This window comes from Crocodylus siamensis, chromosome 7 (assembly GCF_052110815.1).
Source record: "Crocodylus siamensis isolate JL-2025a chromosome 7, ASM5211081v1, whole genome shotgun sequence".
In the NCBI taxonomy this organism is placed as follows: domain Eukaryota; kingdom Metazoa; phylum Chordata; order Crocodylia; family Crocodylidae; genus Crocodylus; species Crocodylus siamensis.
In genome coordinates, this window is record NC_143401.1 from 47,888,837 (window position 1) to 47,908,327 (window position 19,491).

At 45.4% G+C, this 19,491-nt stretch overlaps 1 protein-coding gene across 2 annotated transcripts in view; it reads left to right on the top strand.

The window, feature by feature from the left end:
• The window catches only part of ZNF365 (zinc finger protein 365), a 41,156-nt gene that overhangs the window by 7,493 nt on the left and 14,172 nt on the right, over positions 1 to 19,491 (top strand). For both annotated transcript variants that reach the window (XM_090057580.1, XM_090057579.1), the window contains exon 3: positions 13,658 to 13,838. In XM_090057580.1, the coding sequence (XP_089913706.1) occupies positions 13,658 to 13,838 (181 nt within the window). The remainder of the gene's footprint in view (positions 1 to 13,657; positions 13,839 to 19,491) is intronic.

A 19,491-nucleotide genomic window follows, 5' to 3' on the forward strand; every position in this document is an offset into this window, starting at 1 on the left:
TATGAAAGGGTTCCATGACTAGTATGTTTGAAAACCACTGCCTTAAGGTATAATTGTAACTTGCCAGTCCAGGACAGGTCACAAAGCATCATCCTCATGCCCCTAAGTAGCAGACTGGTACAGTTGATGTTAATGTGCTATCAGCAGCATAGAGCCTATTCTTTCCAAATGCCTTTTTGGGGTTCCAAATAACATAAAGGGAACAAGGAAGAATCAAAGCCATTATTGCACAAAAAATGTTGAACAAAAAAGATGATAGAGTGCAAAGCCCTTATTCCTACTCCTAAATAGTTTTTCCTGTTGATGGCCCCACCATCATTCATAAATTTTATGAATAACCATTCATGAATATAACCATTCACCAATGGTAGAGATCCTGGCTGTTAGAGACCAATGTAACTCATACTTTTGTACAAATTGGAATGTGCGTCCAGTTACTTTCAGCTGCAAAACGAAAACAACAGTCTTTGCCTGTCAGTACAGTAAATTAATAGTGGTAATCTGTAGGGGTGCACCAATAAAAGATTTTTCTTGGCCGATATCGACAGCTGATTATTCACCAGACATATCAGCCAATACCAATCTGATAACTGATTTACAGAAATGCAGCCAGGCAACGTGGAGAGCAGCATCCTGCAGGTAAATCTGTGGAGGGGAAGGAGCATGGGGGAAGCAGATTGAGTCCCCCATGGTGAGGGAGTGGTGGGGGCAGGGTGGTGAATGGGACCCTGGGGCTAGGGCGGGGAGCTGGACAGAGCCTTGGGGGCTTGCCCAGGGGATCAGCATCCTAGCACTTAAAAAATGGGTGCAGCAGTGCTTGAATTAAAGCTCATTTGATGAGCTTTAGTTCAAGCACCCCCACCACTATTTTTAAGTGCCAGGATACTTTTAATCAGAGTGAAGCTGAGTGGGACAAGGGTGGACGTGAGCTGCCCACTCTGGGCTCAGGGCTCTTCTCCCTGATGTCTTGCGCTGGGAGCTGTGCACTGGCTGCGCCATGCCCCCTACCTGTCCAGCAGCTGGAGAGACAGCTTGCTGCCACCACTGCCACCAGATGGGCAAGGGGCATACGTCAGTGGCTCCTGGGGCAAAGCAGCAGTGCGAGGCAGACCACCTTTGCCCCGCTTAGCTCTGCTCCAGTTAAAAGCATTCTGGTCCTTAAAAAGATGGTGGCAGCACTTTAACTAATGAGCTTCAGTTCAAGCACCCCTGCCACCACTTTTAAGTACTGGGATGCCGATCCCCTAGACAAGGCACCTGCAGCTCCATCCTGCTCCCCTGGGGTCCCATTCACCATGCCTCATCCCCAACGCTTCCCCCCGTGCCTTCCCTCACCATGGGGGCCTCGATCTGCCCCTCCACACTCCTTCCCTCCCTCATGCCCCTTCCCCTCCACAGACTTACATACAGGGTGCTGCTGTCCACTCTGCCCAGATGCATTCCTGGCCAGTGCATAAGTGTGGCAGTGCATGTATGTGGCATCTGGAGACCCTGGTTGGAAGGCATATTGTTTCCCAGTACGTCATTGGCTACACCAGCCCAAAAAAGCTGATAGCCGATAAATGTAGCCTGCTGGTCTTTAAAAAAGAAAAAAATCAAAGCTTGCTGCATTACAAATGTACCATTTTTTTTTGTCTTAAAGTAACATGAAGGTTTTCTTTTATTTTGGACAAAACTATTCAAAATATAATTGTTTAATAGGATGGAGTGCTTAGATCCTAAACCTGAATGTTTGCAAGATATGAAGGTACTTTCATAATGTATTGTAAATAACCTTGAGAATATGATGTATTTATTTCCAGGTATGGTCAAGATGGCTGACTTAAAAATATTATCTTCCTGTGAATAGTCTTTAAAGAAAGAGGAATATCATCACTGTCATACTTGAGATACCACAAACTCTGCTTCTGCTAAAACATGTGATGGTTATCAGCTGAAAATCATGTAGAAAACCAAGATAACTGCAATATGCCCAATCCTAATACCAATAGAAAATAAGAAGTCTGTTATTGGTACAAGTAAATTTACAAGGACAAGAAAAAATCCAAATGCGAAAAAACTCAGAGGAATGACTCTGACTTAATTCTTCCATTTGATTCCTTGCCTACTAAGACTCATGCAGGTTGGATGAACTAGCCACTGTGACTGAGGTCCACAGAGATTCCAAGGTCCATTGAATATAAGTCTCCTTGCTCAGATGAGTCTGAAGCAAGGCTTGGCATTATACATTTAGAGGCACAAACAGTAACAGGAGCAGCTTACATTTTTGAGGAAGGGAGTGGTGAGAATTGTTAGGGTGCATTGAACAGAAGGGATAAAAGGACAGATTAGTGTTGGAGAGGGAAGATAGGATAGAAATGAAATCGCGAAGAGAAGGGTTCAGGGAGATTTGAAAACTTTTGGAACATTGAACATGTGCAGAATGCACTAATACTCTTTGGAAGGGATTGTACCCCGGCTTTGAATTGGCCTTTAACAAATGTTTCCCATTTCACCTTCACATTGCTGAAGAGGCTGTTTGGTTTGGAAACTTAGGCAACTTGATGTGTACTCTCCATTGTAGCACTCTAAAGAGAGGCCTAAAATTAGGGAGGTTTGCTACAGACTTCTGTAGAAGTAGTATTTGACCCAGGGAGAATATCAGTTAATTTGCAAAGTAAATATCACAATGTGGAAATCCAACATAAGTAATGTAAATTATCAGTTCTCAACTGGGGGTCACAAGCAAGTTTCAGGAGGTCAGCAGGTGTCTCGACCCCCTTGGGCCTGAGGCAAGTCCTGAAGAAGGGGCAGGGGCAGATGCAGCTTCCGTCTTGCAGGTCGTGCTGTGGGCAGACAAGCAAGCCTTATGTGCTATTGCTGCTCAGGTGAATGGGATCCCAAGGCTACACACTGCTGAGTCCTGCCCACTGTACCTGGGGCCATGGAGTTTTTATAGCATGCTGGAGTGGGGGGCGGGGGGGGAGGTTCAGGAAGAAAAAGGTTGAGAACCCCAAAGGAGGCAAGACTTAAGAGCAAAGAGGCAAGGCTTTTAATAATAGATTTTAAAATATATATCTGAAGCAAGAAGGTCTGTGCAAGCTGTAAGTTCATACAAACTGCAAGGGGTGACAGGAGCAATAAAAAAGACATAGTGGGTTCTGTGGATCAGTCTTCTTGATTATGGGTGACAGAAAAAAGAATCCCAAGAGAACTTTTTTTAGTTAATCAAGAGTAAACAATGGCAAAGAGAGAGGTCTCTAAGGAAAAAATAGTTGGAACAACTAGAGAAAGTTAATAGCAGCAAATCCTTCAGGGCTTGATGTTGTTCCTCTGGGAACTGAGATAAAAAAATAAATTCTAAATATAAATAAATAATGCGAATGGAGCTAGGCTATTAACAACAGTGTGTCATTTACCTCTGTGATATGGGAGCTATGGCTGAGCTTTCAGGGTGGCCACTAGTGTTCATATCTTTACAGATATTGTATGAAGTATAGAGTGATAAGGCTCACTTCAGTCTGGAGAAAAAGTAATTGCCAGTATAATCATTAAAGGAAGATTAATAAGATGTGTGAATGAATCCAAACTAGCAAGGACAAAGAGCATGGTAATTCTACTAGTACTAATGGCTTCCCTAAATTTAGGTGTCCCTAAAATTATTAATGTTCACTATTTATTAATATTAAATATTAATTATTAATATTAATTGTTAATTGACAGTAATTATTAATAAAGTCCCTAAATTTAGGCTTCCCTAAATGTGGCAGAATGCCATCTCAGTCTCTCCCCAAACTGCTATCGGACAATTTGGTTACCATGGTGTCACAGGCTGGCTAGGCGCTGTGAGAGTATCAGCCATTAGGCTGCTGGGTTTGGGATCAAGGAGGCAAGTCAGGAGTGAAGTAAAGGCAAATTTACTTATAGCTTAGCATACAGCAGTTAACAGAAAGGTTACTATAACAAACAGACCTCAACACCCACCATGAATTATGTGTGTCTCTCCATTAACACCCCTTCCCACTTGTCTCCCTGTGGGTGCCTAACCACTACCTGGTCCCCCACCTGGAGCTTTCCCCAGCCACCCCTTGGCCGTTCCACTGCTGGCTCGCGGCCCCCTCCCCCCCCCCCAGCCAAATGCTTGCTGCATGGGGCTTCCTCCAGGGCGGGGCTGATTGTTGGCCCAGTTAATTGAGTGACTCAGGTGTAAGTCCCAGTCCTTGAGGGCTGGGCCAGTGGCCATTTGCAGGTTGCACTTTAAGATACCGTTGGCCCATTCTACTAGTCCATTAGATTGTGAGTGATAGGGAATGTGATAGGTCCACAGCACATGAAGTCTCACGGTCCACTCATAGGCAAGGTTGTTGTGAAAATGTGAACCATTGTCACCTTGCAGTTCCACAGAAGGCAGGTAGATGGCTAACAGGTCTTCCAGTGCATGGTGTAGGCCCAGGCAAACATCATTCTGATGACCGCCTCCAGTGCTACAAACACATACTGTTGCTTTCTTGGGATGCGGGGGAGCGGACCTATAAAGTCACATTGCCAAACCTGCTATATTACCTTTCTATCGCATAATGACAAAGGGGTAGTCAAGGCAGGGGTCAGTCAAGCTTTGACCTCTTGACAGGTAATGCAGGAGTTGACCAATTCCTGTGCTTCCCTTTTAGTTAGGTGAATGCCCCAGGTGGCTGCTAGGTGAGCAGTGCAGTCGTGGCCAGGGTACCCATGCTGCCAATGCAGCCATTCTGCGGCTAGCACTCTAGGGGTCTGCTGGAGGGAGGGGCTGGGCGGCTTCTCTGGGGGTGGTTGAGCCTCTACTTCAGCAACAAGGGCTTCTGTGCTGCCTTTGGCTAGCTCATCCACTTGCCTGTTCCACTTTGCCTCAGGCCCTTCAGGTTTTCTGTTCCCATGTGCTGCACTAACATATCATATGTGTAAGGGAAGGCCTTCCTGTGCCATTTTCCACAAAGCCTCCCACTGTTCCCGGCTCCAGATGTCTCTTCTCCGCCTTTTGAAGTTTCCCCCTTCCACAGGGGTAGCCACTTGGTGAAACCCTCCTCTACCATCCACGAATTGCAGTAGATATAAATGGGCTGTGTAGGGCGGCCTGGTCCCTCTACCAGTTCATACTTGGGTACTCTGACTACAGCAGCTAGCTCGGCATATTGCACACTTTGACCATGTCCCCCTGGTGTGAGTTGCTTAAATCTATATGGCAGCCCCCCTCCAGGTGCGACCTTTGGCTGAGCCGTCGGTAAACCAGACTTCTGTGTCTTCTCCAGTTTCTGTGTCGGGTGAAAAGGGAGGTGCTTCTTTGATGGGAGACAGTTCTTCAGAGCTGGCTGCATATGGGTATATGATAATCGTGCTTTCTGTGATCTTTTCCACTAGCTCTGGATACCCCTTTGGGGTTACCTGCTGAGCCTGACTTAAAATATAGTAGATCCCTTTTTGCACTGTTGTTTCTTGGGCTCGCCCTCCTGGCGGGATGTGTCAGTCAGACAATGCCATTCCCAGGATGGGCATCAGTGGTGGTTATGACAGTGGTCCCCTCTCAGGGCCTCTGTGGCTTTTAAAGCTGCAGCTGCCACACACAGCATTTGTTCTAGCAGGGTGTATCAGGCTTCAGCCTCTTTCCAGCCCCAGCTCTAAAACCCAAGTGGTTTTCCCTCTGCCTCAGGTGTATCCCTTTGCCACAAGCTCCAATGGGGCCCCCCATTGGACACATTTATATGGAGTCAGAGCTCCCCTTCTGGGCGCTGTACTGCTAGGGAGGTGGGTGGTTACTGCCTCCTTGAGGGCTCGAATGGCATGTTAGTGCTTGGGGCTCCATTTCCACTGTGTCTTCTTCTTACACAAATTATACGGGGGCCGGGCCAACCCACTAAACTTGGAGACATGCAGACACCAGAAGTTAAGTGCTCCCAGCTGGGCTTGAAGTTCTTTTACATTGTTGGGGGCAGATGTAGCTACCAGGCTCTGCAGCTCTGTAGCTGATATGCTGGGTCCACCTTGCTGCCATTGGATTCCCAAGAATTCACACTGGGGCCCAGCTTCTTGGATCTTTTTGTTGGACAGTGTGAACCCAAACGCTTGCACCTTCTCCTTTAGGGACTCAAAAGCACAAATGGTTAATTCCCAGTCTTGGCCTCCCACCATGACGTTGTCGACATACTGCCAGATATGTGCCTCTGGATGACCTAATTGGACTTCATGGACTACCACAGCTAGCACTCTGTGGGCCAAGGTGGGGCTGTGCCCCAACCCTTGGGTAGGACTCTCTAGGTATACTGCTATCCCAGCCATGTGAAGGCGAGCAAAGGCCAATGATCTTCATAAGTGGGGATAGCAAAGAACATGTTTTTAATGTCCATGGATCCCATCCACTGGGGGCCATAACACCTAATGCTTTCTGTTAGTGCAGGCATGGATGGGACCACAGCTGTCAGATGGTTGGTGTTGGCATTCAGAGCCCTAAAATCAACAGTTAATCGCCAATCCCCATTTGGTTCATGCACTGGCCACACCGGGTTGTTGTATGGGGAATGAGTTCGAATGATGGTTCCATCCTCCAGCTGCTGGTTGATAACGTCCTGGATGGGTTGCATTGCTTTGTGGGGGGGGTGGTATTGAGATCAGTGTACCCCCTTCATGGCCGGCAGGGGGAACAGGGTCATGGAACATCGGGCTACTGCCGTCATTGTGTCTTCCTGCTCGCCTTCCTGAAATGTGGCACAGCCAAACTGCCAGGTTTCCTGCTTAAATAGAAACCACTTCCCCTCCAACACGTTTAGTCCCAGTAGGTTCGGCCCTCCCCGGAGCATTACAGCATCTTCTTGTAGTATGGAGCCATTAGGCAAGATGACTGTGAGCCGGACCAGATGTCTCAGTCGTTTGGTACCTCCAACTCCTACCACCTGGTAGGGGGTTCCCCGTTCCCCCTTCCATTCTGCACAGTCCAAAATGCACAGCTGAGTGCCAGTGTCTAGTAGCATGTTGATTGACCTTTTTCTTCTATTTAAACAATTTTTTATAGGCACTTGCATTAAGGGGTCAATATTATTCCATATTACCGGTCCCCGATCCTCTACTGCCCCCACAATGGCCCCTTGCCCTTGGCCCACAACCTTTGCATGACCGTGGTGGGCAGCCCATCAATTTGCTCTTTACTAAACCCTGCCGCCAGCAAATCTTTCCACATCCGTGTATACAGGGTCTTAGATTTTTCACCCCCACACTTTCCTGGACTTAGGGGGCCCCACTGACTCGCCGTCCCTTTTGGCTGCAACCATGGCCTTGGCCTGGCATGAGGGTTTATTTATTCTGTGCTTCAAAAGGAGGGGAAAGAGTTCTGCTAGTTCCTGAATGGCTTCTCTTACCGGGTTTCCTATCATTGCCTGCTCCTTGGCCAGCATGGTGGCGGTGAAATCAACGGGTGCTCGTCGACAGAACTTTTTCCACCTTATTAGTGTTGCATCAAGTTGATTTGCATGCTGTTGATGGTCTATGTTTCTTTCCAGTGCCAGCTGATATAAACAAAATACAGCCTCTTCCACATTAGACCACCCCTGACTGCTAGGGTGGAGCTCTCTTTCTGGTGCGACTGCCTGCACCATGGCACTAAACAAGGTCGTGCTCCCTGTTGTTGCTACAAACTGCATTAGGGGAAAGCCGGGTCTCAGTACAAGCTGGGATGCTTCAGCGCAGTTAAGCCTTACTCCCGCTGTCCCTTCTATATACATTTGTATTAACCAATCCATTACTGGTTCCCCGGGCTTGGATCAGTACTGTTCCTGCAGACCTTGGATTTCCATCCTTGTGAAGAAGTGCTGCTCTATCTGGGTGAGTTGTCCCTGATGAGCATGGGTCACTTGCATTGGGAAGGTTTGGGCCAGCTCTCCCTCTAAATTCTCTTGGGCTGGTGGGGCATAGGGAGGTGGGACCATGTGGGCCTCTTCTGAAAGTATCATATACTCGCCTTCTGGGTCATCCCACAGCTCAGTCTCTTGTATCCCACCATACACTGTCACACCCTTTCAAGGGGGGGCTCAACTGACTGCGCCACTTGTACCTTTCTCTCAAGGGAGGTGATTGCCTGTGCAACTAATGTTTTCCCCTCCTGATGCTCTAGTATCTCCAGGCGGTTTTGTGCTTCTCTGGCCGTTGCAGAAGCCACACTACTAGAATCCTTTTCTTCTCTCAATTCCCTCTCAAACTGGGTTATTCACTCTTTTAGGGATTGGTTCTCTTGATGAAACTGAGTGGCCTCCTCCGCCCCCAGTCTTAAGCAAGTTGGCAGCCACCAAGACAAGCATCCTTTCTTGGGTCTGCCCTTCTACACGGCAGCGAACGTGGCCCACTGGCAGGGTACTATGGTGGGATCGCTCCAGGTGGGTCTCAACCTCTCCTTATCCCACCCCGGATTTCTAACCTCTTCTATCAAAGCAATCAGCGGGGCCCACCCCTCTGTACCATTCTTCCCCCCCGAACTCTCCATCCTTGATCCTGTTCGTGATGCCAGTTTTTGTCACAGGCCAGCTAGGTGCTCTGACTATATCAGTCGTGAGGCTGCTGGGTTTGGGATCAAGGAGGTGAGTCGGGAGTGAAGTAAAGGCAAATTACTTGTAACTTAGCACACAGCAGTTGACAGAAAGGTTCCTATGACAAACATAATAATAAAAAGCTAATAGTAAATAATAACAACAAATAGACAAAATGACAAAGAGTTCCCACATGGGGTTCACAACTTATCGGCAGTCCCTCTATGCCAGCTGCATGCCAAGTTGTTCCAGCGAAGTCAGGCGTCCCCAATCAACGCTGTCCGAGGGGTCACCGGGAAGATCCCTAAGTCAGGATCCAGTCCTTGCTCACACTGGGAATCCAGGGTCCAGGCTTGGTACAGCAATGTTCCTTCTGTCCTGTCCTTCATGCTGGTCACTTGACATACATGCTCCTTTATACTTTATCTTATGCTAATCTCTTGCCCTGCAGCTGTTACCCTATGGGATTAGAAGGTGTTAGAAATTATTATAAAAGGTTACTGCCTAAACTTGGACTCACCAAATAAGCAAATCATGCCACATCACTTTGGAGTTTGAGATTAGCATTTACTCCACCCAAGTTCAACCCCTTAGTTTCTTCCTCTTTTTTCAGCTCCTCCTTGGATTTATGAAAGGTGCTAATTATATTTTGTGGTCAGGATTTGCTGTTATGGCTGAACCTTAAGTAAGAATGTCTAGATTAGCTGATGTTTGCAGTTTTATTTTTGGGGCCCAGTTAATCTCATGATCAGTGCAGACAATTAGTTTCAATGCTTTGGTTAAACTTAGGACAGGCAAGTTACATTTGCGGGTTACAAATTTGCAAACTGCATTAGCTAATATTAAAGGTCAGACAATTACCAGATATCTCCAAGAATATATATGTATTGATTTAACTCCTCTGGTTCTGGCTATCACACATGGTCACTGCAGAGTGTAGGCACCCCTGGTCCCATCTACTTCAGGTAATAACCCTGAATTGTAACCTGAGCTGGATACATTCCTGAGGGAGGGGGACACCTGCTGTCTTTGCCTACATGAGTGGCTTCACACACCTGGGTGGGAGGCCTTAATCTCCCTTTTGTTCTGGGTAGTTACATTATGGCTGGGAGACGGGGCTAGAGACTGCCAGTCTACCCAGTGATGCATTTCAAATTGGTTGTCTGGCAGCCAACAGCTGCTGGCCTTGTTATGATCAGGTAAATGAGGTCATAAGATCTATATAAGTTAAGGACTGCCCAGGAGATGGGGCAGCAGCCATGATGAGTACTGGACCATCCGAAACTTACTCTCTTGAAACTTGTGTACTGCTTGCCTCCAGAAGGAATCTCCATCTGTCTCTGGATGATACTTGTGAGTAAGCTATTTGAGATCTAACTAGATATATAGCTTGCAGTAACTCAGATGTGTGCTCAAAGGCTATCATGCCACTTTGCTCTAAGGGTTATTCTTTGATATTTCTCCACCCTGTACCCCATTCCAAACCTACTCCTTGTAATCAATAAAGTTCTCTGTACCTAGTGTGGGAGACTTATTGGGAGATGGTCTAGATCATGCCTTGGGGTCCCCTTGGTCCAGCTGGCTAAGGGAGACCACTATTGGTGCTTCAGGCTAAGGGAAGCACACCAAGTTCTTGCAGTGGGTCGAGTACCCTCAAGGACTACTAGGCCTATGTTTCCCAGGGGGCACAGGGCCAAGATCAGTCCAGACCATGGGTGGTGGCAACATTACCTCCCAGCTTGCGGGTGTGCTCTAGGATGGGGGTCGGCCAGATGTGAGGTGTCCCCAGGGAGGCACTTGGGGCCTGGAAGGTGGTCGGACGTAGTGAGGTGGGTGGCTCAGGGCACCCCCCGCTGGCCCACCACAGGCTACATCAAGGAAAATAGCATAGAATTTACCATACTCAATAAGATCATTTGCTTGTCTACCCTGGCATTCAGCTTTTGACAGTGAAATGCAAAAATAAGTTCTGCCTGTATTCCCCAGCTGTATATCTAGGCAAAGGGAGAATTCCTTCCCGATCTGTCCTTTCTAACCCAGCTGAAGTATTCATATCTTGAATCAGGAGGTTAACATACAAGTTGATTATGTACAACTATAAGGAATTAAGACTTTTTTTAGATAAAACATAATGAAGTGCAGAGAGAAATGTTTGAGTACTCCTAAACAAACTAAGCTTTAGAAGATGTTATCTTTCTAATTTTTCTTTATCTCTTTTTTTAACACTTGTCTCCAATTATATTTTTCCCCTGAGCCAATTTTATCCTTTGTCATTAGGCAAATATGAGTTTTGCCCTATATCCCATACCCCAAGTTTTGAATGAAGCTAAAGCAAATAAGTATGTGTCTACATACCAGCAATCTCAATTTATTAACTGTTTATTATTAGGGGCAAGTCCTGGCATGATCAGAGTTGCTCCTAAACCCATACCGCCTAAATGTGGAGTGTTCATTTTATACCTACATGCTGTCTACTCAGAACTCCTACAACTTGCTTTTTCTTCACTTCTACCCTTTCCCTTCATTTCTTATATAGGGGAGAAAATGCTTAGCCTAGTGTACACTTCTCTGAATCACAACAGTCTTGTTCGAGCTACCGGCTCCTTGCAAGTTCAGGGAGGATAAAAGTTAAAATGCAACTTCATGACCCTTATCACAGTGGCTATTAAGACATAGCCTGCATTAGATGCTGAAAATAAAGTGGGAAGGCAAAATACCAAACAGAACCCAGGACGCAGCCTGTCTGACTCGCAAAGAATTTCTTCCCCTCCTCTACCTGAACAAAATACAATGAAGATGCAGCGGGAGATGTACCTAAAGCCCTCCAGACAAGGGAGCAACTCCCTAGGTCTCATTTACGTCCAAGATGGACCCAGATGACAATTCATTTACATGGGAGACAGAGAAAAGAAAGCCCGATGCAAAGACCGCAGTGAATTCTGGGATCAGAGAAACAGGGGAGCACTGCATGATGGGAAATCTGTGCTCCAAATGCTAATCAACCCACATTTACACACACCCCGCTCAGCATTTATCAGACCAATTCTAATCTGGATTTGCAAAGGACTTGTCGTTTCCCCCCCCCACACACACACACACCTCATTTAACCAGAACTAAGCAGAAGTGAAGTTTAATAGGCATCTCAGACCATCGGGGGTGGGGGGGGGAACGACAAGTCCTGGCTTTCATCCAGAGGATAGAAGCAAAGCAAGAAAGAAGAAGGCAGCATTCTGTAAACTGGACTCCATCTCAGGCAACATATGGATCTATGAAACTTGTAACAAGCTGTATCACTCGCAACTTGAATTTGTCAACCACAAGCGGATTCGTCAGGCACATGACTTACGCATACAGCATGATCCAGAGGATTGATGATTGCCTGTTATAGAGAATCAGGCTAAAATAAAACTATTTGGGAACAGATAATTTAGTTAATTTAAACCAAATCCATCAAATTACACTGGCAAGCTTCAAGGACAAACTTTACATTTTTTTCTATTTCTGCTCACACCCCCGGTTGAGTGTCAAACTGGTGTATCTTTAAATAAGGAAAAAGGCACCACTTTTTCACCTGAAAAACATTAAGGAAACAGATATTTTGGAATGTACTAAAAGTTGCTTTTGTAAAATTTCTCCAGCTATCGCAGATGGAAATTATGTTTTTTTCTTAAATTATATGAAAGATCCTGGTCTTTGATTTGGCATTCTTTTATTTATTTCATGTTACTTATACTGCATACAGATATCTTCCTTTGCTGCAATAAACATTTTCAGTGCTGTTGGCCAGGAGCTGGTGTGGTAAATGTCCTTTTAGGAGAAGAAGCCACCTAAGTGGCAACATTTTCCTAAATCTCTTTATCATTTACACATTGTAATCATAAAGTGCAGCTAAAGGAGGGGACATTCTTTGGGAGCACTCTGCCATAAAGACATGAATGAACGTGGAGAAAGGAGAGGTCTGTGCTGTAGTAATCTCCTGAAAAGCACGGTGGCTAAGCCATGGCTCAAAGAATCTTCTAGTACTGAATTATGTTGCATAACAGGGCATCTTTTTTGTCCCTTGTGGGTGGTTTAACCTCCAACCTGGCTAACAGTTGAACAAAAGGAATTTCTTAAAGAGCCTCTTGTAATCCCATAGATTTTTTTCAAGTTTTTAGTTTTCTTCCTTTCCAGTGATTTACAGGAAAAAACCTAGAAACATGACAGCAGAATAGAAGAGCAAATCACCATCCCTCCTTTGCATTGTTGTCCTCATGAAATTTGTTGATGGCACAAAGTTGGCAGTCATCAGCAATACAGAGATGAATCCAAATATCAAGGAGGAAAAATTGGTTGACCTTGAGAACTAGAAAACTAAAAATGAAATGAAATTCAATAGCTCTAAGGGCAAGGTCAGGCACTGAGGGAGTAGTAACAAGAGTTTCTATTATAAGATGTTCATCATTTGTAGACAGTGGCAGACTAGAAAACCTGAGTGTATTAGTCAATTAGAGGATAGTCATATAAAAGGCAGGTGCATTCCTAGGATATATCCAGAAAGCAATTGGCAATAGAAAGGAGGAGCTATTAATGCCATTATACAAGGCTTTGGTGAGAATAATGTATACTATATATCATTTACAATTGTGTAAGTTTTTGTTAACTGAAACAGGTGCAGAAAGAGGTCCTAGGATGATCAGAGTAATTAAGCACCTATTTTACAGAAGAAGGCTAACAAAGGTTTCATTTCTTTAGCCAAGCAAAACAAAGTCTGGGATGTGATATGACTGCTGTTTATAAATATACCAAGGGATAAATACATTTGGGAGAGAAAAGATAAGCAAAAGGACAATGTAGGCACAAAAAGGGTGGCAATTAGAACCAGGGACTGGGATTCTGGTGGCAATCTAACCACTAGGGACTAGGATTCTGGAACAGTTGTCCACTAGGAATAGTGGGCATAGAAGCCTAACTTATTTTTAAGATGGAACTTGGTACATTGATTAAAGGGTTTACATGGTATGATTGTTATATTTTGGGACAATGACATGGAAGGGAATTTCAGGTGCTATATTCCTTTACTTTTTCTTACCAGGGCCATCCTGAGCCGCATTCCAATACAAAAATGGTACTTTGAATATTTTTGTCTTAACAGAGAAGTTGTTACCTTTAACCACTTCCTAGAAGAAGCAGCTGAGAAAGAGTTCCGTGGAAAAGCCAGACTCCAGCACTTCATTGAGAATCTCTTGCAGCGTGTTGATCTGGCAGAAAGACAATTAGAATACTATCAAAATCAGCAGATTATATACAACTACAGTAATGTCAATGAACATGTGGTAAGCTAGTGATGTCGTCTCATTAATTATATTCTAGTTCACTGCTCCAGGGAAAGTTATTGAATGTGAACGTTAATAGATTCAACAAGACTGAATAATTGAGAATCCAGTCTTACTTGTGAAGTGTTTTCATTTTTGTGTACTTAAGGGTTTAAGAAGTCTCTCTATGTGTTTGGCATAATATATACCATGTTCAGCAAAGTAAGTAGTAAATGGGGCATTTGACACACTTATGGTGCCTATACATGTGCTCTGACACATTTTATATAGAATGTATAGGAGCTGGAGCATTCTAATTAGAATGCTTCAGTGTGCTGCAGTGTCATATGTATTCTGTGTCCCACATTTCATAATGTCGGCAGGGGCACTTTAACTAAAACTCGTTGAGTGAGCATTAGTTAAAGTGCCCCCTGCTGCCATTTTGAAATGTGGGACACAGAATATACATGACGCTATGGCGTTTTAATTAGAATAGCTGTCCAGGAACCACTCTAATTAAAATGCTGCCCCCTCACCCCAACCCCAGAGCACGTGTATAGATACTCTTGGATTCTAAGCTTAATTGAACTTTACCTGTAACTTTAAAACTCAGTGTAATGCATAATGGTGAAAACACATTTAAACATAGTGAACACATAGTAAATTAGATTGGATGATTAATACGGGTGGGGAAGGAAGGATGTTTTGCTTGGATTATCTGGGATATTCACAGCTGTAACACACAAGCTGAGCTACTTGCTGTTGTTGGAACTAAGAACACAAGACACTATTTGAAGCTAGTATCTGAAGCCACACAGAGCAGAAATAAATGCCTTTCTATTCTTAGAATCATAGAAGCATAGAATAGAAGGACTGGAAGGGACCTGTAAGATCATTGAGTCCAGTCCCCTGCCATGGGCAGGAGGTAATTGGGCTCAAACAAGCTCCATGAGGTGCTTGTCCAGCCTCCTCTTGAAAACCTCAAGGGATGGTGACTGCATCACCTCTGCTGGGAGTATGTTCCAGATCCTAGTTACCCTTATGGACAAGAATTTTTTCCTTATGTCTATCCTAAATTTTTCCTCAACTAGCTTGTGCCCTTTGGACCTTGTCCTCCCAAGGGGTGCCTTTGTGAAGAGTTGTTCCCCTAGATCTTGGTGTTTGCCCCTGACATGCTTGTAGGTGGCTATCAAGTTACCTCTCAGTCTTTTCTTACTCAGACTGAACAGGCCCAGTTCCCAGAGTCTTTTCATAGGGCCTATCTCCCAGGTCCCTGATCGTGTGGGTGGCCCTTCTCTGTACTCTTTTAAGCTTATCCACATCCTTCTTGATGTGCGGTGCCCAGAACTGGACATAGTACTCCAGCTGTGGCCTCTCCAATGCTGAATAGAGGGGGAGGAGCACCTCCCTGGATCTGTTGGTTACACATTGGCTGATGCACGCTAGAGTTGTTTGTCCTGTTGGCAACTTCATCACACTGATGACTCATTCTTTGTATTCATCCTTTGGTCGATTGTCACCCCCAAGTCCCTTTCAGATGCAGTGTCAGCTAGTGGACCACCACCCATTGTATAGTTGTGAAGGTTCTTCCTACCCAGGTGAAGGACCCGGCACTTATCCCTGTTGATCTGATTCATCTGATTGCATTCAGCCCATAGAACCAGCATGTCAAGATCATACTGGATATTTGCCCTGTCCTCAGATATGCCCACATTTCCCCACCACTTGGTGTCACCTGCAAGTGTAATCATTGTGCTTTCCACTCGCTCATCCAGCTCATTGATAAAGATGTTAAAGAGCATGGGCCCAAGCACTGATCCCTGGGACGATCACTGGAGATGGCACTCCAGGATGAGGCCACCCCATCAATTACCACTTGCTGGGATCAGCTGCTGAGCCAGTTGCAACCCACCTCACCATAGCCAGGTCTAGGCCAGTACACCCAAATTTAATTGAGAGACTCTCATGGGAAACAGTATCAAAGACCTTGCTGAAGTCTAGGTAGATGATGTGTACCTCATGTCCCATGTCCAGCTGGTTAGTTACCTGGTCATAAAAGGACACCAGGTTTGTTAGGCATGACCTCCCCTCAACAAAGCCATGTTGGTTCATTCTCAGCACCCCACCAGTTATGACCTTGTGGTTTATGGCCTCCTTGATGATTTTTTCAAAGATTTTTTCCAGGATCAAAGTTAGACTCACCAGTCTATAGTTAGCAGGGTTGTCCCTCTTCTCTTTCTTACCCTTAATTCCATTCATTCAGGACCACTCCAGAGTTCCATGACTCTTCAAACAGTCTTGCCAGAGGCACCACTCTGAGTTCGGCCAGTTCTTTCAGGACTCTCGGGTGCAGGTCATCTGGCTCAGCCAACTTAAAAATATCCAGATGTTCTAAGAGTACATTCACCTGTTCAGGGCTGATTTTATGTGGGCTAGTGTCATCGCCATATTCTCTGGGCCTCTGGACAGGTGACAAGTTCACGACTGATTTAAAAAATACTGATGCGAAGTAAGAATTAAGGAGCTCTGCCTTTTCACAGGGATCAGCTGTGGGCTTCCCCTCCATATTCAGTAGGGGAAACCACAGTGCAGCTTGATTTTTTTCTTGCTCCCTAAGTACCTATAGAAGGACTTTTTATTGTTTTTAATTTCAGTTTCCAGCTTGATCTCGATGCATGCCTTGACTTTCCTTGTCTCACACCTGCAGGCCCTGGCTGTCTGAGTGTACTCTTCTCTGGATGCTGAACCATTTTTCCATTGCATGAACACTCCTTTTTTCTTTTTGAAAAGTTCCCTGATGTCCCTGTTGAGCCAAGTGGGTCTCTTGGCCCCTTTCCCTCCTTTTGACTGCATGGGGATGGCCTCTTTTTGAGCAATGGGAATTGCCTCCTTAGGGAAGTGGCACCATTCCTGAACTCCCAAGTTGTCCAGTCGCTGATTGCAAAGGGCCTTTCCAACTAGACTCCTGAGTTTACCAAAATTTGCCCTTCTGAAGTCAAGGACTTCTGTTCTGCTTGTAGAATTCCCAGCCTTTGGGTGGATGGTGAATCTAATCAAATCATGGTCACTGTCACCCAGAGTACCTCTCATCTTCAGGTTGCCTACCATGTCTTCTCTTTTGGTCAGCACCAAGTTCAGAGGGGCTTTCCCCCTAGTTGACCCCTCCACAGCCTGTGACAGATGGTCTAAAATTGCCAAGAAGTTTGTTGACCTGCTGGAGCTGACTGAATGGTCTTCCCAACAGATGTCAAGGTAGTTGAAGTCACCCATGACAATCAAGTCCTTAGTGCTGGCTGCTTTGGCCAGTTCTCTGCAGAATATCCTGTTGTGCTCCTCTTCTTGGTAGGGAGGCCTATAGTGGACTCCCACTATCAGGTCCCCTTCTCCTGAGCCCCCTTGCATCTCAAGAGACTTCCCCATGTAATCAAATGTGAGGGGAGGGGAGGGGAGGGGTACTGCTCTTTCACATAGAGAGCTACCCCTCTCTACCCTTCTTCCCAACCCGATCCTTCCTGTAGAGCCTGTAGCCCTCAATATCCACTGCCCAATCATATGTATCATCCCATGAAGTCTCCATCAACCCAATGATGTCAAAATCCTTGTCTGCCAGAAGGAGTACCAGTTCGTCCTGTTTATTGCCCATGCTTCTGGCATTCCCATAAAGACATCTGAGTTCATCCTTAGTCATCTCAGGTTTTCTGTCCCTCTGCAAGTGTCTTGGGGCATTGATAATCATCTGGATGATAATCATCTACATGAATACCCTCCTCTGGGCCATCTTGGCCAGAGGATTTATACCCAATAGTGGAATCTACCCCCACTACCCTGGGTGTGTCTAGTTTAAAGCCCTCCTCAGCAAGTCTGTGATTCTTGTGGAAAAGAGCTTCTTCCCTCTGCCTGTGAGGTGGATACTATCTCTTGCATGCAGACCAGTGCTGTTGAACTGCATACCAAGGTTGAAGAATCCAAAACCAATTCAGTGACACCATCTCTGAAGCTTTTGGTTGACTTCCTCAATGCATTCCTCCCTCTGATGGCCACAGCCTCTAACTGGGAGGATTGAGGAGAAGACCACTTGTGCTCCTAGTTCCTTGAGCTTCACCCCCATAGTCTTGTAGTCACTCATTATTCTCCTGGGGTTGTTTCTTGCCATGCCATTGGTGCCTACATGGACATAGAGCATGGGATAGTAGTCCTTAGGGTGGACCAGCTTTGGAATCCTGTCCATTACATCTTGGATCCTGGCATCTGGATGGCAGCAGACCTCTCGAGCAAGGGGGTCTGGGCGACAGATGGCATCTTCTGTTCCTTGCAGCAGGGAGTCTCCCACAACAATCCCCCTTTTTATGCTTTGATGGGGGTGGCTGTTCCCCTTGTTCTTGATGCGGAGGGTGCAGATGCCTCATCCAATGATAACGTCAAGGCTGCATAGTTGTGTAAGGCTGTCAGTAGAGCAGCTGATGCATGTTGTGGCTCTGAGCCTGATGTGACCAATTTTCACTCTCCATCATTGGGGGCATCGTGCTGAAGCTCACTCTTCTTCCTGATCTCTCTGACACTCTTCTCCAGGTGCAGGGTCTGTCAGTAGGCATCAATGTCCTTCACATGATCCCTGATGGAGTTCCCTCACCCGGTCTGCCAGAGTCTCCACCAGTGAACACATCCCACAAGTAGGAGTGCCTGGAGCCCAGATCCCAGCCCCCAGTAGACACACCAGGCAGCCTCCACAGCCTGGAGTCAAGGGCTCCATCTGCGTGGAGGCTGTTCCAAGCTACATTACTACTTCTCTATCAGTAAATGGCCAGCTAGAGTAAAGGGCCTGACAGGTTTGTCACTGGATTGAACCACAATAACAGAAGTATAATGGGCTATATTGGGGAAAAGCCTTAGTGCATTTTATCTGGAATGCTTCAGAGGGACTTGAAGCAGGATAATAGATAACATCTATTGTACATCAGACAAAAGACTTTCTCCTGGGGGACATGCAATGTCTGTTCATTGCCTTAGCAGATAGTGACAACTACTGAATAATCTAGGTATGCCTTTGAGATCACTCATGCAGGTACTGATTAGCCTCACCCTCTTGAGTTCATGAGATTATAAAAACCCAAGGTGATATGGCTGCAAGCAGTTGCATCTTAGTAGGATGAAAGACATTGTTAAGGAAATCCAAGAGTAAAGCATGAAAAATACAGCAGAAAATAATGTTTATAGGAATAATATTTTTGCATGCATGTCAGACAACTATGTATCTAATCACTGACTATGCATATTCTGTTATCCTTTTAGGCAGGGGACACAACACATTTCACATGTTATCTTAAAGACTCCATCATCCCCAAAATTCTTTTCCTCCTGGTTATGAGAGTATGATTTTCCTTTTAAATAGGTATTGGGAACAACTTTGGGGCATCTGATGGCTTTTGGCCATGTTTGATAAATCTGATTTCAGTGTTTTAGCCCAGGTCTCAGTGAACTGATAAAGGGACCCTGAGGTCCCTTCCAACCCTAATTTTCTATGATTTTCTATGGATATGGAAAACGCAAAGTAGGAAAATTTAGCTAGTCATTGCCCACATTTTAAGCAATCTCTTAGGGCTGTCAACCTGGCACCTTTCACAAGCACTAAAGTACATATTACGTTTTTTTAAAGAAAAAGTCAAGTTCAAATTAA